Raw genomic sequence first — 26060 nt, 5'->3', positions numbered from 1 at the left:
AGTGCTGCTGAAGCCACTCTGAACAGCAGAAGGATATCTCTGCCCTATCCTTCCATGCTACCCATGCTACGATATGGCAGATGAGGGGACTTGGATTGCAGCCTCATTTCTTGATTCACTATCTACATAATTTGTTTTATTACCCATCTTACGTTAAGACACTCAAGTCAAGGGGGGTGTTGGATTCAAATTTCTCCTGATTTCTGAATGATCAATAGTCCTGCCTTGATTGATTAAATCTATGTATCAGAAAAATCCCCGTCTCCAAATTTTAAAGCCTCTATCTCTTTCACAAATTTCACCAGCGATCCCATATTTTTAACCAGCTGGAAATTAGAACATTTCCTTTTACTTGCTTTGTTTCATTATCTCCTCACAGTACATGCATGTATCACTCTTTAACCCTCCACTTGCATGCAGAAATTCTGCGAGAGAGGGAGGAAGCTGGGAAGGAGCTCTGCTTTCAGCTCAGTATCTGCTCTCACCCTCTGGTCATGTGAACTTTACAAGTGAAAGTGAGGGTGGCAAAGGAGCCAAGGATTAGACCAGAGCAAGAACTACAGGCCTATTTCTCCCTTGAAGGATGCAAGGGTATTGAAAAGACCTCTATGGAGCATGGTAGATCAAGATGGGCACTCCTACTGCGACTACTGAGATGGATGGAGAAGGATGTGAGGCACTCACAAGGGCAAACTGCCTTTCAGGAACCTTTGATCTCCCCTGGCATCAGTATCAAAGCCTGCACTTACATTTCCATAGCAATCCTCATCATCTTCTGACATTGCGGGCAAATATGCAGTGAGCTTGGGTGGTGTCTGAAGATGCAGATTCTCCCAGGTGATGGAGTCGAAAAAGGGGTGGGCCTTCAAGGGCTCATATCCTCCCATTTCTTCACAGCCTAACCTCTTGGTGGCATCTTGGACCTGGTTAAGTGAAGACACAGTTACATTTTCCCTGGAAAGACTCAGGGGGCGTCTCGGGCTCCACTCCCTGTCATTTCAGATCTTGGTGACTCAGGCAGTCCACCTCTGCGGACAATCTGTTAATATGGGACCTTTGATGTACCTAGTAGAAGCGAGACTCCATGAAGGAGGAGGACAATTGAGATTTCTTCTCCAGGCACCCCTTCATGGTGATTCACAAGGGGCTTTTGCAATAACCCGTGAAACAAAGGCTTGTATAGGCTTAACTGGCATAAAGCAACAGGACAGAGAGCATCTCAAGAAACTGGTCATGAAGTCAACTTGTTTTGCTCCACTTCCTGGAGCAAGTGGGAGGCAAGTGGCCAATTAAAAGAGAAAAGAGATGGAAGGAGACAGGCAGGAAGGAAAGGAATGCTGGTTGCAGGCCTTGAGGCTGACATCTGTATCATATGGTTCTTGTGGTGATAAAACCTTGAACACCAACTGACTGAAAAGTTCCAGCTAGTTTGGGAACAAAGCTAACAGTCTAGTTCCATGAAGAGAGGGAAAGTAGGGGAGCCTTAGCTGGAAATTAATACCTCAACACAAGGTATAGAGGAGTATATCTGTGGGTCGGGGTGAGGCTGGGAAGCGAAAGGGCAGAAAATCCCATGGGAAGGCGGTGGGGACTAAGAAACAAGGCCCCGAAGATGCTTTGTGGAAAAGCAGGAGGGACAGGGAACAAGTCAAAGGGGTAACAGTTGGGGGGGGTGGGACTCTGAAGCCTAGAGGGCCAAAACACCGGCTGGGGTAGAACAGCAGCAATGAGTACCACATTTTGTGCAAGTTATCTGACTGGAGGCTTCTAGCATGCATTGGAAACTTTTGACAATACAATTCATTTACCAAAAGCTTTTCTACGAGATCTTTTGCCTTCGGAAAGAACTTCTCTGGGAATTCATACTCCAATTTGATTATCTTCTGGAATATGAGATATTCATTTCTGCAAAAAGGATGGGGAAAAGTATAGTTACATCTATGCAAACATTTCCTATAAGTCAACTTCAAGGTTGAAACTATACTATCCTATGGGTACACGGGCAAACACTAACTTGGTGGGAAGTCTGGCACTGGTGTGCTCCAAAGTCTTACCCGGCTCTGAATGGTGGTAATCCTGCTACAAGCTGGTATACGATGCAGCCAAGAGCCCACAGATCCGAACTGCATCATGAAGACAGGCAAAAAGATGAGAAGGCAAAGCAGAAGAGTTAGCACTGTGGGCATATCCAATGTCACCATCTCCTAGTTCAGGCACCCACAACAAAAGCATACAACAGATTCCCTTTCAGGCAGAGCTGCAAATTCCCCTGGAGTATCAGACTCTAATTTACTTGGAATGCCTGGTAAAGGCACCTTGAAGAAAAGGTGTTTATCCCTGGGCGTTTCCGAAGGATCTGATGCAGAAGCTGCCACTGTACACTTCCTGAACCAGATCTACGTATTTCCTCATCTTGGGTTAGGCTCCCACAGGAAGGATGGAAACAGCAGAAGAGAGACTTCAGCAAGGTCCCAATAGGGCTGAGCGATATCAGCTTTTCAAAAACGCAGTGTATCGCAAGCCAAACATAGCAGTTTGGTGACATACTGCGATGCTGAAAAAACAAGATGCATTGTCCTCTCCCCGCAAAACACTGGGTGAAACTGCCCCAGCTCTCACCTCGAGTGCTGAGGCAGTTTCACCCAGAGTCGTGGGTTAGGACAATGCAACTTGTCCTGGGTGCTCCTTTAACTGCTCAACTGAGGAAAGGGTAGCTACACACTCCTCAGCCAAGCAGTTTAAAGATGCATAGGGAGGAAACAGCTGTATTGGCGCCTCGCCAATAGAGCTTGTTTCTCCCTCTCCGTTGTATGAGGGCTGGGTGATATACTGATATATTGCCCGGGACTGGTATGAGGAGCAGACCGCGATGTCGGCTTCACTCAGTGGTATATCGCCGGTGAAACTGCCACTGCTCCCGAGTCCCTCTGTTAGCAGTGCCTGCTGGAGGAAGGACCAGTCCTGGGCAATATATTGATATATCGCCCAGGCCTAAGTCCCAATACAGCCCTTCGAAGATGATCCCAAGCTGAATAGGTGCTTAAAAAAATAAAAATAAATTAAATGGCCACAAAGAGCTTTCTAATTCTCTGTCTTGTTTAATGTACAAACCAAGTAAAGCGGCAAGAGATTGCAGCAAGAAAACATGATGACAATGCTTAGAACGTCTTGTCTCATGTTTTGCTGGTATGTTATGTTAAATCCAAGGGTTAATGAACTATTCGTGTTGCAGAAAAATAGACAAAAGCAATCCTAAGAGCCATTGTCATGCTGTTTAAAATGTTTCAGTGTTGATTATGCACGAGGCACTGAGGCACAAGAATGGGGTACACCCTAATGGAAATAGGCCTCACCCATTTGCCTTGAAGATCTCTCTCTCAGTCATACAACCCCTCTACAAAGGCAACGTATGTAACTCACCTTTTGCAGGCAGACTTCTCTGTTAACAGCTCTGGAGACACATACTGTGCTGTCCCAACAAAGGAGTTCGCCCGTGCTGAAGAAACCAAGATGCAAGTAAGCATTTAATCATTAAAAATGTCCTTACAAGGTCCTCATGAAGGCTTGGATGTGTTCATTTGGAAACAATGCTTTCATTTTTGTTGTGCAATTCAAATTTCATCAGCTTTTATTTAACTATATTTGTAGGCATCCAATATTACATAATGACTATTGTTTTTCAAACGCTCCCCGCCCCCTCAACACTAAGCATTACCAAGCAATATTTCACCCCATGGGCACCCCACTATCACCTGATTTCAGCTGCCCCATTTTAGTAACCCCGCAGGTTTCCTCTCTGATGTCATCTCCTGCGGTATAGCCATTTTGCCTTTACTCAGTAAAGAACCGTCATAAACCCCATTGAGACGTAGCATCGGATACTGTGGTCAGTTTTAAGGAATTTGAAACTGCAGAAAGTTGCTTTAGTCGTTGACAGGTTGAGAAATTGCACGCACCTCGCTTGCTGTCTGCAGACAATACTTTTGCTGTCCCAAAGTCTGTAATCTGAATGTGCATGTCTCCGCTGAGCAAAATGTTCTCTGGCTTCAGGTCCCTGCAAAAGGCACAGCTGGGAATGAGCCATGCATGCACAGAGTCATGCCCTCAACAACTATTTGTGTCCCCTGAGGAAATCCCGAGTTGTCAATGTAAGGCCCTAACCATGGAAAGCTGATTCTCCCCCAGGCTTCTAAAGTAACAGCAGCTATCTAGGAAATTAAGCCTGTCCATTGGCCCTTACTGTCTCTGCCTGTTCTGGTAGGTTTGAAGTAGATTCCTACCTGCTCCTCTGCCTGGTATTGGGAGCTGCTTCCCAAATGATTAGGAGGGGACTAGGCGGCAGGGAGACATGGAGCAAATCTGAATGTTAGATCATGCTGAGTTCTTCTCTTCTGCCTTCTACTGCAGGCAGGCAAACAGTACGGAAGAGGCGCTACATTTACTCTGCTAGCGACCTGGCAGAATGGGACGTCCCTCTCCTCTACAAAAAAAAAAAAACCAAGGCAAAAGGCGACAGAGGGAGGGAAAGAAAGATTTCAACTGTTCAAAATCCCCATCCATTGCTGGATACTTTGTACTCCAAGGCAGCCAATGCCTTGTGCCAAATTAACTAGGCTGGTGTCACCACAGGTGAGGAATGCAGGAAAGCCAGGAAGTCTCAACAAAGGTACCTAAGACACTGCTTGCTTGCTTGCTTGCTTGCTTGCTTGCTTGCCTGCTTGCTATGGGAACTTTTGAGTTTAGAGCCACCAGGAGAAATCTATCAGGAGGGCAACAAACAGTAACTATGACAACAGCAACAAGAACCAAGAATAGATGGATTTGAATTCATTACATTACCTGTGAATGATTCCCTTTCCGTGCAAGTACTCTAATGCAGACACAATTTCAGCAGTATAAAACCTAGTACATGTCTCATCAAATGAGCCAATCTTCCGGATGTATTTTAGAAGCTCTCCATTTTTGGCATAGCTAAGACCAAAATCTGAACACTAAGTTAAGGATAATTTATACTGTGAATCTCTGGACCCTAAAACACAAATGCAGATAATCTGAGGCAATGTTAGAAGGGATAGGTGGCGATGTGCTTGGAAAGAGAAGGCTGGACTCTGCACACAGCCAAAGATTTACCGTATTGGCCAGAATATAAGCCACACTTTTTTCCCAATTTCGGACCCTGAAAAGTTAAAAGTACGGCTTATATTGGTGATTTTTTTACCATATGCTGCTGAAAGCAGCTGGGGAGCGCATGTTTGGCGGGGGGGGGGGGAGTGGCGCACCTCCCAGCTAGTTGGCAGTGTGCGCTCCCTAGCTGCTTGATGGGGGGGGAGAGGCATGCCCACTTCCCAGCTGGTTGGCGGTGGGGGTGGAGCGTACGCACCACCAACCAGCAGGGAGGTGGGCACGCCACTGCCCCCCCCGCCAAGCAGCTAGGGAGCATGCGCAGCCTCCCAGCTGGTTGGCGGTGCACACACTCCCTAGCTGGTTAGCCTGCGCATGTTCCCTAGCTGGTTAGCCTGCGCACGCCTCCCCCCCCCCCACGAAGCTAGGGAGCACGCGTACCGCCAACCAGCTCAGAGGCAGGCACTCAGCTACCCAAGCCGGTGCTGGTGCTGGGCTCTGAGCGCGCTCCATGCCTGCCTCCTGGCACTACCGCCCTGAACGGGGGGCAGCCGGCACCAGCACCTGTAAATAAACCTTGAATTTTAAGTGTGCAGCTTATATTCGGGCCAATATGGTGCAGCGGTTAACTTAGTCTCCAATCATTTTGGGACAAGGGGCACATTTAGAGATAAAAGAAACTTGTGGACACCACAACATACACATTCAACAGAAGAAAAACTGGTGGTATTCAGAAACAGCCCCATACACCTAAAAGGCAAAGCACAGACACCTAGAGACAAATAAAACACAGTAAAAACAACAACAAACCTCCTCCTACCACAAAAACTAGGCAATCTCATCAAACAAAAAATATCAATTAAAAAATAGAAAGTGGGAGAGGGAGGCTGAGTGGGGTGCCTTAATGCACTGTCATACCCATGGGGGGCCCAAGATTCGTCCTCTGCCAGGTTTACAAGAGTCAAGATTTTTCACATTTGTATCCTGCCTATGAATTCTGGTACAACTATTTGGAAAACATCATTGAGTTAGCAAATGAAGAAACATGGTTCTTTTTTCCACACACATTATCCCAACAAATATCACCATGAAATATTTCCATCCAGAAGGATACAGAGCTTCTCATCATCCTGAAAGGTGAAGTAGAGATTGACAAAGAAAGGGTGATCCAGGCAAGACATGATATCTTTCTCCCTATTCACGCACGGCACCTTGCCCTCTTTTATGATGTGGCGCTTCTCCAGAATTTTAACTTTTAAAAAGACAAATAAGTTACAACACACTTGGGAAATACACAGTGAAGCTGCAAACTCATCTGCTCTGCTTGACTATGAAGCTACACTTAGAGAGCAGCTTCCCACAAAAGCAGCAGCAGGCGTAACCTAGACTTCCTTTGGCTCCATTATGAGGACAGGACATCATCCATCTAAAATCCACACCCTAATGAAGAAAGGGTTACTCACTGGCATATTCTCTGGAGGTAGACAATTCTCTGGCCAAGAAGACCTGTTAAATGGGAAATAAGAACTGCCTTATGTTTTGCACGCAACTAAGATCCCACAAAAGGTCTCCAACCTACTGAGGGGGTGAGTGGAAAAGGGGAATTCCGCCCATTGGAGCCCAGGGCCCCAAGGGACCATTGCTCTATCCACACCAGTTACATCAGCCAGTCTCATACACATTCCCAGCACTCCCTAAAGACAACATGTAGGAACTGTTCTGGGGGGTTCTCCCAACTTCCTAGGGCAGATTTTTTTCGGGGGGGTGGGGGAGTGGGAGTCACTGCACTGGCCTTTGCTAGTGTGCTTGGTTAGGTGAATCTGGTCCTATATGTCCAGAAGGGAAGGGGTAAACCATCATTTTGTAAGAAGTCATAAAATCCAGAAATCCTAATGTACCCAAGAGGTTTTTTGTTTTTGATTTTTTTTGGGGGGGGGCAGCTATAGCAAGCAATGACACATCACAGGGGTGGAGAGTCAAAACCTGTCAATGGAACATGTGCACAACAGCAGGGGTTCAATGAGGACAGACAGAGGTGGTAACCTCATCTCACTAAAAGTCTGGTGTGAGACTGCAGGGGCCACAAGAGGACAAAAAGTACCATAACAGCCAACAGCTGTGAACATTATTTCTCTGACCTCCTGCAGAGCCAAGTAGAACCTTCCTCCGGGCAAGCTGGTGGGCAAAGTGCTTTCCTTAGAGAATGCTGGGGGGAGGGGGAGAGAACTGTCTGAATGATACACAAAGGCCAAACGGCTGGCTTCTGCCATGACACTCCCAGAACCCACAGTTGCAGTAGATACTCACTGTTGAGAAAGACCCTTCGCCCAGAATCTTGACAAAGTTAAAGTCCTCTGGGCGTTTCTTTCGAGGCTGTGGAGGTTGCTGCAAGGATTTTTCACTCCCCCTTGGCTCAGCCGTTGTGCCCTCCATGCTCAGTCCCTGCCTGCTGCCACAGGGAGCAGCAACAGGTGAAGGGCTGGGATCTGCCTGGTTCCTCACCATTGATGGTGATGGGCAGGAACATAAAACCACGCTGGACTGGATTGGAACAGCATCGTACTGAAGGAAAGAGAAAGAATGTACATGATGCTGCAGCTTGCAATCTATTAGCCACACATCCCCGTATACTAGTTGGAAATATGCCAAAGTTCAGGAGTGCTGCTCCCCACAAAAAAGGGGGGGCTACAGGCACCTACTGGCGATCATGGCAACTATGCTACATTGCTGTGATTCCATAGATCAAGCATGTACAAAACACACAAAAATGGCCACCTCATGACCTGAATTTCAAGAGTCAAGAGTTGCCACCTTACTGCTTCACAAATAATTACTATTATTAATTACACACCCTTCACCCTAAGGTCCCAGCCTATACTTGAATCTATAAAAGCCAAAGTCTTTCAGATCACAGCAGGTCTTCAGAGATCTGAAGGCTAAAGGAATCCAACCCACAAAGTTCGGAAGCTGCCTGAAGAACTTGGTAAGTCTAACACACACATCCAATTAGCTAGAGAGAAACTGAAACAGTCTGAAACGATTTGGCGTTTTAATATTTGACACGCAAACCAGTGAAAAGAGCAGCTTACTCAAATGAAATAATAATTCTGCAATTTGTGGCTTTAAAATATCCTTACATAACCAAAGACACCAGAGACTCAAGATAGGACCTTCTGCATGCAAAGCAGGTACACTACCTACTAACTTACAATTCCTCCACTATTTTATTACAATGTGCTCCTAGGACCTCTGGTCATTCTGTCATCTTACAGTAGAATAGTAGCCTCCAACTACATTCTAATAATAATTATGAGAAACAGTAATGTTTTTGACTGGAAGCTTAGCATATTGAGGACTGCTATGGTGAATGTATGGAATTGTGCTTCACTGATTGCTTGGTGCCTGTTTTTTCATCGAAACACAGGAAACTACTGATACCAAGTCAGGCTAATTGGTCCATCTAATTCAGTATTGTTTACATTGAGAGGTATTCAAATATCCAAAGTCAAGCAGCTTCCCCATTTATATCAGGAAGCTTTTCATTATCAACAAGTTCAACTTTCAGACTTTCCTTTAGACTCTTAACTTTAAGGAAATTAAATGAATGATTAATTCTTTCCTTCCTTCAGTGTTGCTATTTCTTCAGGTGAGAGAGGTTTATAAGATGTCAAGACTCCTCAGAAAACCCAAGTTTCCACATCAGACTGGCTGAAACATTCCTATCCATTTGACATCGCCATTTCAATTTCCTCTGAACAGCTTATCAAGGTCTGCCATCTAGGTATGAATCCAGTTTCAGAGTAAAAATAGTGTTCCAGACTGAATAAATGAGCTAACTTGTAATGGGCCATGGCTTTAATGGCTGCCTTACTATGTCCCACTTGCTCTTGCCAATGCCAAAGAAAAGTACCCAGGCCAGGTATGCGTAGGTTTGAAAGTGTTATAAAAATCCTGCTGACACACACTGAATAGAAATACTATTGCCTAGATAACAGTTCCTCTACTTCTGTAGCTTATTACTTCTAACATGATTTTTAAAATGCACACACCTTTGTTACACTTACCTAGCAACTGAAATTTTATGCTGGTTTCAACCCCCACCTGAATTTTGAGTCCAGCCCATTATTTTCATTGTGTCAAAGGCTATATATCAGCAATAAACCACAGATAAAAAAGCATCAATATGGCATGAAGCTAACTGTTTTTAATTAACTAGAGTTGCTTTTATTAATCACTTCTGTTTTAACTGTTTTGTTTAGTTTTAAGAGGTTTAATGTGATTTTAATGGGATGACTATTTTATTATGCTTTATATTTAGAACAATTGTGTTCCAAGAGAAAATACACATAGCAGATAATTAAAAATAAACATAATAAATAAAGAACCTCCTGCTCTCTCAGGAGTCACAGCATGTGGTCGACTTGCCCAGGTAATGAGTTCTGTAGCCAGATAGATGGTATACAGTTCAGCAGCAGCTGCCACTCCATACATCCAGCCTTGAGAAGTCTAGGATCACCAGTGAAATGCAAGTTTGCTTTGTAGCAGAATGATAACATTTTGGCAAGTGCAGTATTTTATGCTCACAGCAAAGAGCAGGCAAAGTGCCCCCTGATAATTACTTGCAATGACATATATAATTCATGCCCTAGCAATATACAATGGAGCTTCTTCTTCAGTATGGAACTTAACAGGGCCTACAAATTTCAAGGCAGAGCCATCCCTGGACTCAGAAGACCCACCATGTGGGATGCCATAATCCAAGAAGCTAAGACAGCCTTCCTCAACCTGGTGCCCTTCTGATGCCTTGGACTATGATTTCAGCACAGCCATGCTGGGTACTGCTAATGGGAATTGTAATAAAAATATGTGGAGGATATCAGGCTCAAGAAGTTTGATCTAGGATGGTGTTACATCTGCCTATCTCTGGGGAACACAGAATAAGCAAGTGTACACTGTTTGCACACAATACATGATGCTAGGCAGATGCACACACAAACTGCACAAGAAATCTGGAATCATTTTCACATTTAAGTCATTCTACAGTACTAAGAAAAGTCAAGTAAGCTGATGAAAGTGCAAAGGGCACAGGCACACCTGTGACACCTTGCTACACACCTGTTTGAACTCTGATGGTGGCATAAAGTCACACAATTCTGCAGAAAAGGCCATAAGTGTTCTAGAACTTGTGGTTTGCATGTATAAAAATGCCAGGCTCTGTTCCATTCAACTACTGTTGCCCAGCTCCGGGAATTATTGGTTGGATGAGTCATTATTTGATTCAATACAATGTGGAGTCTTCTATGCCTCCTATGGCATATGTACTCATGGCTGGCATTTGCATTTTTAATTCTGCTGATAACAAGAGGTCATATGGAAACAACATCTACACTTCCTCAAGCACATGTGACATAATGTGAGGACCGGGTAGCTGCCTGTCCTGTGCCAGTTTTCACCAGCTGATATGTATTTGTAAGTAAGTGGGAATAGGTTGAGTTGGTGCCACAGAACAATGGGCACTTTTTACTAAATGACACATGAACAGCATGACGGTGGCCAACTGTGTCAACGAAACTACTGGGAAGAACGGCAATTACTCAAGAACTTTAAATCAGGATGTGAAACAAATTTGAAGTAGAACAGGCTGAAAATGAAAGCCTCTGACAACAAGCATCAAATGCTACACATATATTGAAAAAATAAAGAATTTGCTCTACAGCAGCACCTCCTAAGGACTGAGCGTATTAGATCTCACCTCAGCTGTAAATCAACTGGGCATCCTTTGCATGACGTCTGCCTTACAGAATTGCTCCTTAACTAATATATAAGAAGTTTCTTTGACCACTGGAAGATTCAGCTTTTCAATCCCTCAGGACTAGCAGGGCCCCCAAAACGGTGGGCTAAGGCGACACACTGCTCTATCGCTAATGCTAAGCCCGGAATGTAGCCGAAATCGCAACCTCCGTATCGCCCGCGACAGTCGGAGGCGCCAACACCCAATGCACACCGGAAGACGAGCTGCCCTCTCCGTTGCCGGCGGGGAAAGGAGGTGGAATTCCGAGGGCAAATGGGCGCGCCCCTCCACGCCTAAGTGGGGCACTCACTTCACGGGGATCCCGCGCCGCTACGCAAAACAAGGCAGGCTCTAGCCGAGGCCTGCCTGCTTATCCAGGTAAGACGACGGGAGGCCAAACACCGGGGGGGGGGGAGGTCAGGGCCCGGCCGGCTCCTCCGCAGCTTTCGCTTCCGTGCTGTAGCCTGGGCCCCGCCCCTCTCCGGCCAGGATCCCAGGCTGACCCCGAGGCGCCTGCAGAGCCCCTGGCCAAGAGGAGATCCGGGGTCGGGGAGCGGCGAACCCCACCTTCCCTCCGCCAGAGGTCCCGCTCGCGCCGCGGCCTCCCGGAAGGCAGCGCAGGCCAAGCGGCCGCTCCTCTCCTCCCCTCTTCCCCGCCGGCTCCCGCGCGGAGCTTACCAGGGGGCTGCCGGTGCTGGCCATGGGCGCGGGCTGCTCGTCCGTCTGCCCGCCCTCCGAGCGAGCGAGCGAACGACTCGGCCGCGCTCCAACCAGAGAGTCCGACCCAATGGGACGCCCGCGTCCTCCGTGAATGACGTCGGCCACAACAATGCCCTCTTCCGCTAGGGGAGGGCGGGACTTCCGCACGCCTCCCTTCAGCACTGGATGGGCGCCGAGGCACTCAGCCACGTCTCGTCGGCTCACGCGAGACTGTCGTGCGCTTGCGCCAAAGAAGCCGGGCGGAGGGCGGGGGGCGAGTAGAAAGAGGAGCAGGTCAGCTGACCAGCCGGCTCCGCGGGAAGCGGGAGTGAAGCAATGCGCCACGCCCACTCGCTTTACCCACAACACCTCTGGTTCGCCTCCAACCGCCGCTTCCCGTGATGCACCACTCCCCTCTTTCGACGGTGGCAAACCGGTACGATAGAGAGGCTGCCTGGGGACGCCTCCCGCGGAGGTCCCGGAGCCAGCTGGCCTGTGGCTTCCTTCCTCCCATTGGCTCGTCTGGAGGTCGGGAAGCCGGAGGGCGGCGAAGAGGCTTTCAGGCCCGGGACTCGACTTCTCCGTCTGCTCTCTTCCTGCCTCAGCAGCGATGAGACCCTCCTGCTGCTGTCGCTGTAGCTGTTCTTATCCTCACAAAGATAGTGCAAGAGCCCCCGAGTCCACCACCCTTCAATATATATTCTCAGGGCTACTTGCATCAATAGAAAGCATCAGATATAACAAGATACTGTAATATTTATTTCATCACCTCATTCCACAAAGATCTCATTGCTATTTATATCATTACAAGAAAAGTATACAGCAGAGGTTTCCAAACATTTCATGTTGGTGACACACTTTTTAGACATGCATCATTTTGCAACACAGTCATTAAGTTTTACTAGCAAACCGGAGGTTAAACTATCCCCTTTCCAGCCCCGGGAGCAGCGCGGGGACTGTTTGTGCAACACACACACTGCAGCCGACACACGTGTTTGGAAAGCTGGTAAACAGAATACATACCAACTGAAGACAATCATGTAAGGTATTGAAAATTTAAAACAACAAAACAGCCTTGACATAACAGTTCAGCAAACACTACCTGCCAGCAGCAGAAGAGAGACCTCAACCATCAAATGTCTGGGAATCAAGAACAGTCTTGGCCTGGAAACCCCTCCCAAAATGGTAGTGGTAGTGCCAAGTGGGTCTCCTTGGGAGGGGCACTCCTGAAAATACCCTTTCTCCTGTACTGGAGGGGGAACTCTGAAGAGAAGAGCCCAGCTGTCAAATTAGATATATGATCCATCTAGCCCAGTCTCCTGTGTTCACAAAAGCCAATCGGATGCCCCAAAGCAAAGCTCTCAAGCAGGACCCTGGTGTACCAGCCCACCTGCAGTTTCTAGCAGCTGGTGCTATTCAGAAGCATACACCCACTGGTCATCCCAGCAGTGATCCAATAGGAGAGCACATGGAATAGGTTGGAGTGGAGAGCCACTCAGCTTCTTTCTCTGCTCACCAGCATTAAAAGCCCATATAATGGGTATGGAGGCAGGCAGGAACCAAACACAAACAGTTACTTCCTTTAAACTTCTGTAATTTCAAGAATGTACTACCAGCAGGTGTCGCCTTTTTGTATGAGCTGCTTACTGGATGCATTTGTAACTTCAAGGAATAGTCATCCCACATTCAAAAGAGGTTCACTGAAGGCACTTTGTGGGGAATGGGATGTCAAAAGTGGATTCAAGAGGTTCTCTAGTTGGATTTCCAAGTGGGCATCATTGTCAAAGCCACAAACACAGCTCTTGTGCCAGACTCCAAACTAAAGTGAAGATGTAGAAAACATTCAGTTTCTGGCACACTAGTAACTTGAGGGAAGGGGGCACTCCTTCACGAGGAAATAAAGTTTGATAACAATGATGGCCAGCCATTTCCTTTCTCTTTGGATGTGAATGCCTGACCCTCTCCCCCCGCCCACACACACCCTGTCCTGAAACTATGCCACCCTCTTCTCTGTGGGCTTCGTCCATGCAGTGAAAGAGCATAGGTGGTGTAGGGTGGTACAGGGCCGAAAGATGGTCGTATTTCACTATAGCTAAGGGTCTAGTGATAGAACATAGGTCCTGAGGGTGTGAACCTGGAAGTCATTGATTCAGCTCTCGACTCAGCCATCTCAACTCGTGGCAGGAGAACATCTAAGTGGTTTTCTGGCCTTTTAGGCCTTTTGGTTTTCTGGCCCCAGAGGGTATGGGGCTCTAGTCTACGGATGTCTGCACTCATGAGATAGCCTGGGCTGTACTTTCAAAACAATTAACCAGCTTAGATCTTTGCATGTGATTTGAACATATCTTTCTTGAAAATGCTGAGCAGAGCAGATCGCAGCTTCTGAGTAGAGCTCTGATTGGAACTGATTAGCATCTGTGGCTGCATCACATGCCAGGAAGGGATGGGGTTGAGTGAGGCAGGCATCTGCTCAAGGCTGCAAGGTGCTGGGCTAAGGTGAGGAGAAGGTGTTTGGCATTCGTTGGGTTAGAAATGTCTCAGTATCTCACCCTCCTACTACTCTCCTTGCCTCCCAACTTGGGAAGAATTATTGAGCAGAGTGAAGAAGGTCTAAGAGAAAGGAAGCACAGTTGCCAAAGGCTGGTCGGCCCTCTCCCTCTCCCCCAACCTCCAGCAAAAGACTTGCATGATGCTGCTTTCATTTGCTTAAGGCAAGATTATCATTTGGGGGGGGGGTGCTTTCAGCATTGATCTACTGATTGCTGCCCTCCCTCACAGCAGCATTGAAGAAGTCTGCAGAGATGTGTGTTGCTGCTGCCACTGCTGCTGCACCACACAGATAATAAAACATCCTTCCTGGCAGCAGTGATGGACGATAAACAGCCCCAGCTTGGGTCATTTTGAGTTTGCAGTTGGCCACTCTCACACTGGAGGCAACACAATCTAATTTAGGCTGATAGTGCCTGTTGTGAAACCCCTCCCACCCGGGAAAGACAAGGCCAAGACTAACCAGTTCCTCATACCTGATAAATAGCAATTCGGCGGGGGTGAGGGTGGGGAGAGTGTTTTTCCTCTGACCTCCATGGGAATGGAAGCGAGCTGACGGAGGTAGTCTTGAATGTGGTGTTGGAGAATCCCTTCATGGCAGTTTTGGCGGCTTCAATGTCCATGCTGAGGCTGCCTCAGATGGGCCAGCCTAGGACTTCATGGCCCATATGATAACCACGAAGCTGTCTTGGCACATCACTGGGCCAGCACATATGGCTGGGGATGGGCTTCACACACTGTAAGGGGGGGGGGCTTATTGTGAATCCATCATCACCGACAGAGCATTCCCTGGTGAGGTTTGGGCTGAAGGCAGCTACTGCATGCTGCAGTGCCGGAGGAACTTGAAATGGTCAGCCTTCGGAGACCAATGGAATCTGATGGATGCTTGAATTCTCTGGTGGATTTGCAGATATTAACACCCCCTGCAATACAAGAAACTGCACCAAGAGCTGTTTCAAGGATACAGCTCAACCCTCCCTGGCTCCTTGATCTTCTTGCCTTTTGTTGTGGGTGGCAGCTACCAGGCCCAGCAACCTCAGATGCCCAGGAAGGCTGGGCCTGTGAGTCACCACTCCATCACCTTTCCCAAGGGGTGGCAGCAGCAGCAGCAGCAGCACTGCAGGGTTCTGGTGGGGGACAGGGAACAGAGAACGCAAAGGGCATCTGTTCTGAGTGTGACTTTATTGCAGTTGCAAGCAGAACTCACTGGAAAGAAGCAGGCACCTCAAGAAAGGAAGCCGCCGTGTTGTGGTTTTTGCATCTGCTCTCCAACACTGTACTACCCCCTGCCAACCCAGCTGCACATACTCCAACTATCAGCTCTGAGTCTCCCACTGCAACGCAGCTCCCAAATGCTCCTCTGCCTCCTTTCTTCCAGGGATGCCCCCTTCCAAGGCCAGACAAGAGAGAGGCCCAGTCATCAAGTCACACTGACAGTCTTTTGTCCAGCCCCACTGGGGAAATATCCATCCATCAAGACCTCAGCCCAGCCATGGTCAGGGCAACAGGGCTCGCCTTGATCTGTGGGTGGGGGTCAGACATGGCTAGTGGGGCCCAGAACAGCCTGGGGGGAGTCCTTTGCAGCCTGGCCCGGCCCCCATGCTGAGATGCTTTGCAGCAGCTGCTCAGCAGCAGGCCTGGAGCCTGGCTGGCTGTGGTCACCTCCCAAGGCGCAGTAATCATTGCTGCCAAAGAGGAGGAGGAGGGCAGGTGTCTCCGTCTCCAGTGAGCCCTGTTCTTGGAAGGCGAAGCCCCACTCGCATGGCAAAGAAGAAGAGCTCTCCTGCTCTGTTTCCCCAGAGGGAAGGGGTGCCTCTGCTTCAGGCTGTGGCTGTTTCAGGTCTTCCTCGAGGCCTCTCTGTTTGCTGGCCATATGTTGATAGTCTGGCATCTCAGGCGGGGGGCAACTGCTCTCTTTGGACAGGGCCTCATCCTCTGGCAGCGGCTGGCAGAAGGAAAGCCGGGAAATGCCTGCTGGGGGGGCTTTATCCTCCTCGCCCCCCTTGCTGTGGTCCCAGGGCATCTCCTTGTCCTCGTTGCTACCGGTCTTTTCTGCCAGGCCAGCCCAGCGCTGGAAGAGAGCAGAAAATAGCCTCAGGTTCCCCACCTGGAATGGCTTTCCATGCCGGAAGCCAGCATGGGCATGATCCTGCTGCCCCCTCGGCTACTGCTAGAGTCAGTGTGCACCTCTTTTTGGGCTTCCTGCTACTTGCAGGGTGTGTGTGTATATTCATCCCTAGACACCTGGAGAACTTGGTTGGTTGAGATTAGTTTCTTTTATTTACATGATTTGTGCGCTGCTTCAGATTTCCAAAACTACATTTCGGAAACTACAACTAATCCAGAATGCAGCAGCTGGACTGGTGACCAGGAGCGGCCGCTGGGACTATACGCACTGATCCTGAAATACCTACATTGGCTCCCAGTACGTTTTCAAACAAAAATCAAAGTGCTGGTGCTGACCTTTAAAGCTCTAAGCGGCCTTGGCCCTCTGTACCTGAAGGAGTGTCTCCACTCCCATTGTTCAGCCTGGACACTGAAATCTAGCGCTGAGGGCCTTCGGCGGTTCCCTCACTGCGAGAAGTGAGGTTATAGGGAACAAGGAAAGGCTTTCTCAGTAGTGGCATCCACCCTGTGGAACGCCCTCCCACCAGATGTCAAGGAGATACAGTAAGTAACTATAAAACCTTTAGAAGACATCTGAAAGCAGCCCTGCATAGGGAAGTTTTTAATGTTTAATGTTTTATTATGTTTTTATATATGCTGGAAGCCACTCAGACTGGCTGGGGCAACCCATTCAGATGGGTGGGGTACAAATAATAAAATTATTATTGTTACTATTATTATTATTCCAAAGAATTCTCCAAGCAGTTTACAACCTGCCTTCAGGTGAGGAGGCCAGGTCCTGCCTAGGCCACAAAGCTGCCAGCCTGACACCCACATCTGCCACCACTACCAGAGAGGGACCAGGAAGACTCCCAGACGACAATACCAAAACCTTGCCCAGGAAGCCATCTCTGCAGCTGAAACCCCCTTCTCTTCTGAAAGGATGGGAGGCCCACTTCTCCATGGCAGCCTGAGAATTACACCCCACCCTCCCTGGCTTGGTACTCAGCCATCATCAGGTTCTATCTGACTGCTCCTGAGATCATGGTTGTTACCTTGAAATCCCCACTGTGTGAGAGATAAAGGGGCTGGAAATAAGCCGCTGGGCTGGGGATGTTTGCGCTGCAATGGCCCTTGGACCTGTGGAAAGAGAGAACCACAGCCCATGGGAAAATACCCCTTCTCTTCTTCCAGCCTCCCACAGTCCATCTTCCTGGATGCTGGTGGTGTACAAATAATTGTCTCCTCCTTCTGCCCCTATTCCACCTCCTTGGTGCATGTCAACCCCAGTGAGGAAAAGAGAAAGCACAGGCAAACTCCTGCCCACCTGCTGGGCCAATTTAGAGCTGGAGAGTAGAGTCTGGTTGTATGCAAATGCCCTAGAAGGGCAGGCGTTCACGCAACTGAAGGAATTGGTGCCTCCATGCACACAAAAGGCTGAGCATCAGCCACACCCAATCCCACTTCAGGGCAGGGCAGAAGGAGATAGATATACTGTACTCTGTGTGCCTTTTATGCGACAGATACCCCTTTCCTGCTGTGGGAACCACAAAAGCCTCCCTTTCCTTTGTCTCTGTTTTCTGTGCTTGTGCATGCACTAGGCACATTGTGTGGGCACCAGGGACTGCAACTCAGGGTAGCAAAGCCTGGGCCAGAGACCCCAACTCCTTCTCTGACCTCATGTGATGAGCAAAACACAAATACTGGTGCCTGGGCCCTCCTGGCTGTCTGTATGCAACATCTCCAGGCGAAATGAATGAATGAATGAGTGAGTGATATACCTCCAGAAGATTGTGAGTACCAGGAGCAGGAACAGCAGGATGCCCAGGCAGAGAAAGAGCAGATTGAACACATGCTTCAGGAGGTGGGACTCCCGATGTTGCTGCTGCCCGTTGCCTGTGGATAGAATCATCAGTACAGTGGAGGATTGCCCTCGGTTTGCCAGAAAAGGAGCTGGCAACCGAAGGAATGAGCACAGTTGCCTTTTTGTAGGTTTCACTTTGAAATGGCAAACAAGCAGACACACATTTCACCAAGAGCTTATTCAGCCTGTGTGGTGTGTGGGATATATTCAGCTCCAGTAAAATACTAAATAAATCTTTGGGGGATGAAACTGGTAGCCACAGAGAGTCTGTGTCTTGCCCGGGAAGGCAGATTTTAAAAATCTGTCCCTTGAGAAGCTCACCTGACTAGTTCTGAGAAACACCAAAGACCTTCCCCCCCAAGAGATGTGACCCTGTTTTTTCAAATGGGGGGGGGGGGGCTTTGTTTTGTGAGTTGTAATTTCCTTTGAGCTTAAGAAAAACAAAACCTATGACACAAATGAGTGCAAGCAAGAGAAGTGGAATTTGTATGTGTGTGGACCTGGGTGTGTGGCACATCAAATGCAGCACAGCTTTGTACCAGACCTGGGGGGGCTTTCCACTTGGTGGTGGCGCTCCATGGACTCCACTGGCTTCTGTAGTGCATATTCACATCTGGAGTTTTGCAGCGAATTCTTGCCACGTACTCTACGCCAGACTCGAACTCGAAGCCCTCAATTTCCACCCATGTTTCTTTATTAACCCAGACCTTGTTCTGTGCCTGCTGTGAAGGATTGGAGCACAAGCAATGATCCCATTAGACAGAATTCAGTTGGACAGGCCCTGTAAAAGGTAAAGGGAGCCCTGACCATTAGGTCCAGTTGTGGACGACTCTGGGGTTGCGGTGCTCATCTCGCTTTACTGGCTGAGGGAGCCAGCGTACAGCTTCCAGGTCATGTGGCCAGCATGACTAAGCCGCTTCTGGCGAACCAGAGCAGCGCACGGAAATGCCGTTTACCTTCCCACCAGAGTGGTACCTATTTATCTACTTGCACTTTGATGTGCTTTCAAACTGCTAGGTTGGCAAGAGCAGGGACCGAACAACCCTAGGCTCTGTGGTTTAACCCACAGTGCCACCCGCCACCCGCATTTCTTTGTTGACCCAGACCTTGTTCTGTTTCTGCTGTGAAGGATCGGAGCACAAGCAATGATCCCATTAGACAGAATTCAGTTGGGCAGGCCCTGTAAGTCATAGCAAATGCCAGAAGGAGATGGGGGCTTCCGGGTGGAGACCTTATGCCGCTAACAGCTTGTTCAGACTCAACGTTTGCTTGTGCTTCCATACAACCCTATTTTCTCAGTTGTAGATATCCCTGCTGCTCAGCCATTTGCCATCCCCGTCAGTGTGCAAACCTTGACCAGACGTCTCTGTGCTGTGTGTCAGCCAAGAGCCCTCCTGTCTCCTATCCTCCAGGGCATTGTGATCCTTGAGAAGGCAAGAGGTGGTGAAATGCCTCCCACTTTCAGCCCATTTCAGTGGCCTCTTACCTCCCAGGGTGCTTCTGTGGTCTTGAATGCCAGTTCCCATTGCCAGTCGTCCAGGAAAATGTCTTCATAGGCCTCTGGCCTCCTCCACTGCATCCAGCACTTGCTGGAACTCATGTTGCTCTGCAGGTCAAACGGTGGCTCACATTTGACTGGAAAGAGATAGAGAGCGGAGAGGAGGTGCTACTGGGAGCCAAGAAGACCCCCACCCACCCAAAAGCAACACAGTGTGTATGTGCGCACTCCTGGGACATCCTCCAAGGAGCTGCTGCTGCTCAGGGAGAACTCAGCAGGGCTCACCAGGATGTCCAGGGCTGGAAAAAGCTCAGAAAGAGAGGTGAAGGGGAGGGAAAAGGCTGGGGGCAAACAGACTGTCCCCAACAGCTGGAGGACACAAGGACCCTTGCCTCCAACCATGGCCACTCTTCCGTCCTGGAGAAGTTTGAGTCAGTCCTTCCACATGCAAGAAGACTCACTGTGCAGCCTGGGCTCATACATCGCAAAGACGATGAGTCCGTTTCCGGAGGAGGAGGAGGCATACAAGGAGACGCTGTACTCATCGTTCTCTGTGAACTCGCCCTCTTCACTATTCACAGAGCAGCTGAACTGGTCCAGGGCCTCCTCAGAGAGATGGCAGATGAGGTCACTGTTGAGACCAAGGAGGCTGCAAAACAGAGGAGAGGAGGAAGAAGGTCCTTCCTTGGGGTGGCCGCCCAGCATGAAGCATGGCTGGGGGAATGTGGCCGGTTGCCATAAGAGGAAGGAGAGAGTGCCTCTGAGCATATGGAGAGTAACTCCTATCACAACACTCACATACCTGAACTTCCTGACCGAAGTGTCTAACTGTGTGTCCGAAAGGGATGAAAGGAGGGAGGGACAGGGATTTGTTTCCATGCAACCTGAAAATCTAAAGGTGCACCTTGGAGAAATTAAGGATTGCCCGGAGGTGCCACCAGGGAAGGGACTCAGACAAACCTCTGGGGGCTGGGATGGGCGTGGTATTGGGCAGAGCAGCCTTTGACTCTGTGGTTGTGCCTAGCACCATGGGCATTTTCTCCCAAGAAGATATACCCTGCTGTGGCTGTTGCTTTTTGCCCCTTGTGCTCTAGCCAAAGTCCTAGGAAGTCTGCTCTCTGGCTCCTGAAACCCATCAATCACCAACATCCCCTGGACTGTGCAGGCATCTCCTTTTCCCCACAGCTTGCAACCACAAATGAGAGATACACTGCCCGGGAACCCAGAGCCACCCTGCAAGAAACCTGGCTCCTGCCAGCCCTCAGTCACCCCAGCAGGGACCAGGGCTTGGTGTCCCTGCCCTTACTCAGAGAAATTGAGGTGGAAGGGTCCTTCTCCCAGGATCGTGTCACGGCGGTGCCATGTGCAGTTCACCCTGCGGCCCTGCGACCCATAATTGTTCAGGCACCGCACACTGTTGTTGGAGAGCCCTGCCAGGAGACAGAGAAAAGGGGGGAAATGGCACCGTTAGAAGCCAGCCGCACCTTCATCAGTCCAGCACCACTCCCGCCCTCCCTCCTGAACTTTGGCTTGTGTTTATTCCAATTGTGCCATGAGGTGGCACTGGGAAGAAGAGAAGAGGTTGCAGATGCTTTGGGGACAAGAGCATAAGAACACAAAGTGAGCCCTGCAGCTGGATGAAGCCAGTGGTTCATCTAGTTCAGCCTCTGGTTCTCACAGTGGCCAACTAAATGCTCCAAAGCGAAGAAGCCCATAAGCAGCACTCCTCCAAACTGTGGTTTCCAGCAGCTGGCATTAAGAAGCATTGCTGCCTTGAGCAGAAGATGAAAGGAGCAATCTGCCCCTCTGGGTTGCTGGGAGGTTTCTGGAGGAGAGATCTGATTTGGGGATTTCAGTGGACAAGCTGCTATGCCCTTGTGTTTTCTTCTGCAACCTCCTGCTTCTCACCTGTGTCTGAGCATGCCCTGTCCACTGCACTGGATGAAGAAAAAGCCCTTTCTCAGAGAGAGGGTGTCATCTAGTACAGGGCTGGTGCTCAGCAGCTCTTTCTGATATTTTGAATTACTTTATTAAATCATCTTGATGAATTTGTTTTGTCATACGCTACTGTGTTTGATATTACAGCCAAACCTTGGTTCCTGAACGCCTCCGTTATTGTACGTTTCAGCTCCCGAATGCTGAAAACCTGGAAGTAACTGCTCCGGTTTCAAACGATTTTAGAAAGCCAAACAGCTTCTGGGGAGTTTTGTTCTTTTTTCTCCATTGACTTTGCTAACCACCCTTTGATCCTCAGTTGTCGAACATTTCAGAAGTCGAACTGTCTTCCAGAACGGATTACGTTCAACAACAGAGCTTTGACTGTACAGTGATTGCATTGTTTGTTGTTTCTTAACTGGTATTATTGTGAGTCACTTTGAGCTCAACACATGTGGTTGGAAAGGTGGAATACATATATAGTGGTACCTCGGGTTAAGAACTTAATTCGTTCTGGAGGTCTGTTCTTAACCTGAAACTGTTCTTAACCTGAAGCACCACTTTAGCTAATGGGGCCTCCCGCTGCCGCCGCGCCGCCGGAGCACGATTTCTGTTCTCATCCTGAAGCAAAGTTCTTAACCTGAAGCACTATTTCTGGGTTAGCGGAGTCTGTAACCTGAAGCATATGTAACCTGAAGCATATGTAACCCGAGGTACCACTGTATTACATCAAAAATCTAAACAAATGTAGAAAGGGGACTCTGTAAAGAAAACAGCAAAGACCCTAGGGAACGTCCCCCTTTCTCAAAGGGGCCAAAGCCAGAAAAGAAGCCCAGAGATGGGTCTGGATATGTCTCCCTGACCCACAATAGGGTGAACAGCAGCATTTTAATCTGGAAAATGGCCTGTTGAGGTGGAGAATTAAAGACACTACCCCCTCCTTCAACGCTGCTTTTCTGGACAAAATTGAACCTCTGCCCCCCACTCCAACTGCTTTTAAGTTAAACCCTAACACATTCACAAGCACTGAGAGCAGGAGATGTCCTGAGAGACCTTGTGGTGCCTCTTGGGCTCCGCTCTGGTCACAGGTCCTCAGACGTACATCCCATTCTCTGTGGGTCCATTTGGTGGCCAAGAACCGCCCCCCCCACCTACCTGTTTGCTGCATTTCCTCAGCCGCAAAGAGAGGGAGGAGGAGCACCTGCAACAGGCAGGTGGTCCGACAGCCATCCCCCATGGCCAGAAGGACTCCTAGAAAACAGAAGGACAGAAGGGGCCCTGTCAAGCCACTGCTAAGCCAGCTCCTCTTCTTGCAGATGGAAAGTGACTTCTGATGGCGAGGCACTAAGGACTCTCTGTAGCAATGGGGCCAGGAAGCTCATCCTGCACATGGCATGCCAAGCCCCAGAGAGGGAGACAGGATGGATTCAGAAGAGCTGTTTCACCTGCCTTGTTCCCACGGAAGGCTGTTGTTACTGTGTGTTATGCAGGACAGTGGTGAACATGGGGGGATGCAGAACTCCCCCCCCCCATCTTATAGAACATTCCTTAACAGCTACAGCCATCTCAGTTGTGATGGGGACTTGCTGTATATCTACATCTATCTATATTATATATTTGATATAATATACCGTATTTTTCCATGTATAAGACATCCCCAACTTTTGGGGACCCCAAATTTAGAAAATGGGCATATGCACTATCCATGTATAAGATGCCCCCAGATTTTTAACCTTATTTTAAAGTAAAAAAAAAACCTAGTCTTACACACAGAAAAGTACAGTAATTATATATATATATATGTTATAATTGCATCTCTGTCTGCCCTGTAACAGAGCCTCAAAAGGACCCAAAGGACTCCCAGTAATTGGGGGGGGGGGAATTCTTATACCACCCAGGCTGAAATCTCCTGGACGCTAACATGAAAGGAAGCCCCATTGATCACAACTATTATATAAATTATAAATTATATCTGCTCTCCTCTGTGCCTTGACCAGACCCAATGTGACTCTTACCCGGAGCTCCTTTGGGGTCTCTCTCTATGGATGGATTTCGTGGGAGGCAGAAAAGCAGTTCCGAAAGCAATGGCAGGACTCTGTGGCTGCAGATGGACTCTGTGGCTCTTCTTCTCCTGGAGCTGCTCCAGTGGCAATTTGCTCCGTCTTGGCCCCTGGGCTGTTTAGAAAGAACAGTTTGTTTACCAGGCAGGAGGAGGTGTCTTTTCTATTGAGGCAGATGTTGGCGATAAGTTTGGCAGGCTATGGAGATTGTCAAACCGATTTTGAGGGGTTTTGAGGCATTAACCCTGTGGGTCCCCAGGCATGAGCCATGTGCCCTGAAACCTGCCTGAGCCTTGTTTTTTGCCCTACATTTTTGCTACCTCATGTAAGGAGGTTGTGGAGACACCTGTGGTTCTGATCCCAAAACAGGGCTGGCCCAACCATTAAGCAAACTGAGGCAATTGCCTCAGGTGGCAGATGCTGGGGTGGGGCAGCAGCCCCCACATTTTCATCTAAAGCCCTCCTCCCTCCTCCAAGCCATTCCCCTGTTGCTGCGTGACTTGTCCAGAAAATTGGATCTGGTCTGCTGTGTCAAGTATGGTGTGGAAGGCTGAATTAAGAGTCAGCTGCCAGTCCAGTCGTCTTCTGTACATGGGATGGGGGGGGCGTTCCATCTTTCCTTCTTTGCCACAGGCAGGCAGTTGAACATATTGGGCCGGTCATGCCCACAGTGGAAGGCTGTCTCCCTGGAGAAAGGAGGGAGCCATCCAGAGCCATCCTTGCAGCCTGGAAAGGGAGAAAGAGCACCAGTGAAGACTCCAGGACTCGGCTGTATAGCTGCAAATATAATGTTTTAAGTGTATTTGAAGTGCATTATACAAATTTTACACTAGATGAGCTTATGGCAGATTGAATATATTTTTCAAAACGCTTTTTCAAAAAAGCATTTTCACTGTGTTTTTTAAAATGTGTCTAAATTCCACCCAGTCAGGTGGAAAAGAAGTAGCCCAAAGGGGTTGTGGCTAGGCAAAGGGTCTCTCAGGGAAGGAAGGAAGGAAGGAAGGAAGGAAGGAAGGAAGGAAGGGAGGAAAGCTCACAGACAGACAGCTGAAGCTGCGCAGCTGCAACCGTTGAACTGGCAAGTGCAGCTGCCTGGGCATCCTCTTGTCCTGCAGGGACCCTGTGTTTTTGCAGCACACACACAAGGTTCCCTGTCGGGCTGCCCTGTTAAATCAACTCTTCCTTGTTAGCTATAGGTCCATGGGGTGACCAGAACCCAACAGGGACTGCTTCCCCTGAAACACCTGCAGCCCAGGTGCCCTGGAAGGGATACCGGTTTGCAAATCCACCCCTCTCTTCTGGAGCAGAGCCCAGCAGTGTCCAGCTCCTCTGCTCCAGACACTTCCTCTGATGGCTCATCCATAACAGTTCCAAGTAGGATGCGCCTCTTGCATCCTCCCAAGGCAGGAGAGTCTTTCAGGATGAAGAAAGATGACCTTGGGTGTATGCCAGGGAGGGAGGTGTTGGGGCAGGAAAGGGCCCCTGCCTTTTCTCTGGCAACAGGGGTGGGGAGGCTGCGTCAGGCGGCCTCTACAGACAAGTGTTAGTCCAGGCCAGTGGGGGATGGCAGGTGGCTTGAGGCAAGGCTGTGGACATCAGTCCCCAGTGAAAGGATCCTGCTCTGCCAGGCTGGGAAAGACCAGTGCAGCAGAGACTGCAGCCCAGCTCAGCAGCAGGGGATTTCTTGACTGCTTCTGCCTCCTGGAGGAACTTTAGGCCCAGGCAGCCAAGCCCTTCCGAGGGGAAAGAAGATGGCCAGCAGAGGGAGAGTGGAAATTATGTTGTGGTTGGGGGGCCAAGTGATGCTTGGAAGGAGCTGGGCTCACTGGGCCACTCCAGGGCACCCAGGAAAAGCTTGATCCAGTGGTCCCTTCGCTTTGGAACTGCCTTCAGACTATATTGTCTTGAAGGTTTCCCTTGGCAACAGGCATCTGAAGAGGCTCCAGGGGAGAGGCTGCTGGGACCATCTAGGGGCCTCAGCTTTTTCCACCTGCCTTGCCCCACCCTGGGATACTTTTAAAGTGAAGATGCTGCTTGGGCATTTTTGTCTTAATTTTTTTTGTAGAAACACTAATGTGTTTGGTTCGTAATACTGCTGGAATGTTTTGAATGTGTATAATTTTGTATTGTTGATGTATGTATTATTGTATTTGTGTGTACAGTCATGCCTCGGGTTGCGAACGTGATCCGTGCGGGAGGCACGTTCGCAACCTGCAGCGTTGCATCTGCGCACGTGCATGACACAATTTGGTGCTTCTGCGCATGTGCAAAGTGTGATTTAGTGCTCCTGCGCATGCACGAGGATCAAAACTCGTCAATTAACCCGTTCCGGTACTTCCGGGTTTGGTGTGGTCCGTAACCCAAAAATGCGCAACCCACAGCGTTTGCAACCCGAGATATGACTGTATCTGCTAATTCTTGGGAGCCTTTCTGGCTAAA

At 48.9% G+C, this 26060-nt stretch overlaps 2 protein-coding genes across 5 annotated transcripts in view; both read right to left on the bottom strand.

Annotated features, from left to right (window-relative positions):
* The window catches only part of PDPK1 (3-phosphoinositide dependent protein kinase 1), a 42999-nt gene extending 30757 nt beyond the window's left edge, over positions 1–12242 (bottom strand). The window contains exons 1-10 of one of the 2 annotated variants that reach the window (XM_080980175.1): positions 11591–12242; positions 7429–7683; positions 6585–6627; positions 6236–6373; positions 4840–4984; positions 3957–4054; positions 3421–3496; positions 2055–2123; positions 1809–1905; positions 750–923 (exon numbers count right to left, since the gene is read on the bottom strand). In XM_080980175.1, the coding sequence (XP_080836301.1) occupies positions 750–923; positions 1809–1905; positions 2055–2123; positions 3421–3496; positions 3957–4054; positions 4840–4984; positions 6236–6373; positions 6585–6627; positions 7429–7683; positions 11591–11614 (1119 nt within the window). In that variant the 5' untranslated portion in view covers positions 11615–12242. The remainder of the gene's footprint in view (positions 1–749; positions 924–1808; positions 1906–2054; positions 2124–3420; positions 3497–3956; positions 4055–4839; positions 4985–6235; positions 6374–6584; positions 6628–7428; positions 7684–11590) is intronic. The other variant, XM_080980173.1, reaches the window with a different exon arrangement.
* A 3079-nt stretch (positions 12243–15321) lies between these two features.
* Positions 15322–24119, bottom strand: LOC308462496 (interleukin-9 receptor-like). Of its 3 annotated transcripts, XM_080980179.1 has the most exons (9): positions 23577–24119; positions 22717–22812; positions 20933–21056; positions 20088–20275; positions 19615–19763; positions 18673–18850; positions 18046–18160; positions 17320–17404; positions 15322–16229 (listed from the first exon to the last, which is right to left on the bottom strand). In XM_080980179.1, the coding sequence occupies exons 2-9, from the start codon at positions 22796–22798 to the stop codon at positions 15693–15695; spliced, it is 1458 nt and encodes a 485-aa protein (XP_080836305.1). In that variant the 5' UTR covers positions 22799–22812; positions 23577–24119; the 3' UTR covers positions 15322–15692. The 3 variants fall into 3 exon arrangements, with proteins under 3 accessions (XP_080836305.1, XP_080836303.1, XP_080836304.1); XM_080980177.1 differs by lacking the exons at positions 20933–21056; positions 22717–22812; positions 23577–24119 and having other exon boundaries at positions 20088–20922; XM_080980178.1 differs by lacking the exons at positions 20933–21056; positions 22717–22812; positions 23577–24119 and having other exon boundaries at positions 18673–18847; positions 20088–20922.
* Between the last annotated feature and the right edge of the window lie 1941 nt (positions 24120–26060).

The sequence above is a fragment of the Podarcis pityusensis genome (assembly GCF_964106645.2).
Source record: "Podarcis pityusensis genome assembly, chromosome: 14".
NCBI classification, from domain to species: Eukaryota; Metazoa; Chordata; class Lepidosauria; order Squamata; family Lacertidae; genus Podarcis; species Podarcis pityusensis.
Note: the sequence above shows the minus strand (reverse complement) of the source record. Positions and strands in the feature narration are given on the sequence as shown.

Excerpts from the sequence above, each read along its gene's own strand:
- LOC308462496 (XM_080980177.1), bottom strand. The coding sequence starts at position 20,505 with ATGGAAACAAATCCCTGTCCCTCCCTCCTTTCATCCCTTTCGGACACA. Across the intron at positions 19,764-20,087 it reads GTATGAGCCCAGGCTGCACA|TCAAATGTGAGCCACCGTTT; the intron begins GTGAGTCTTCTT and ends ATCTCTTTCCAG. Across the intron at positions 17,405-18,045 it reads GTACTCACAATCTTCTGGAG|GTCCAAGGGCCATTGCAGCG; the intron begins GTATATCACTCA and ends CTCTTTCCACAG.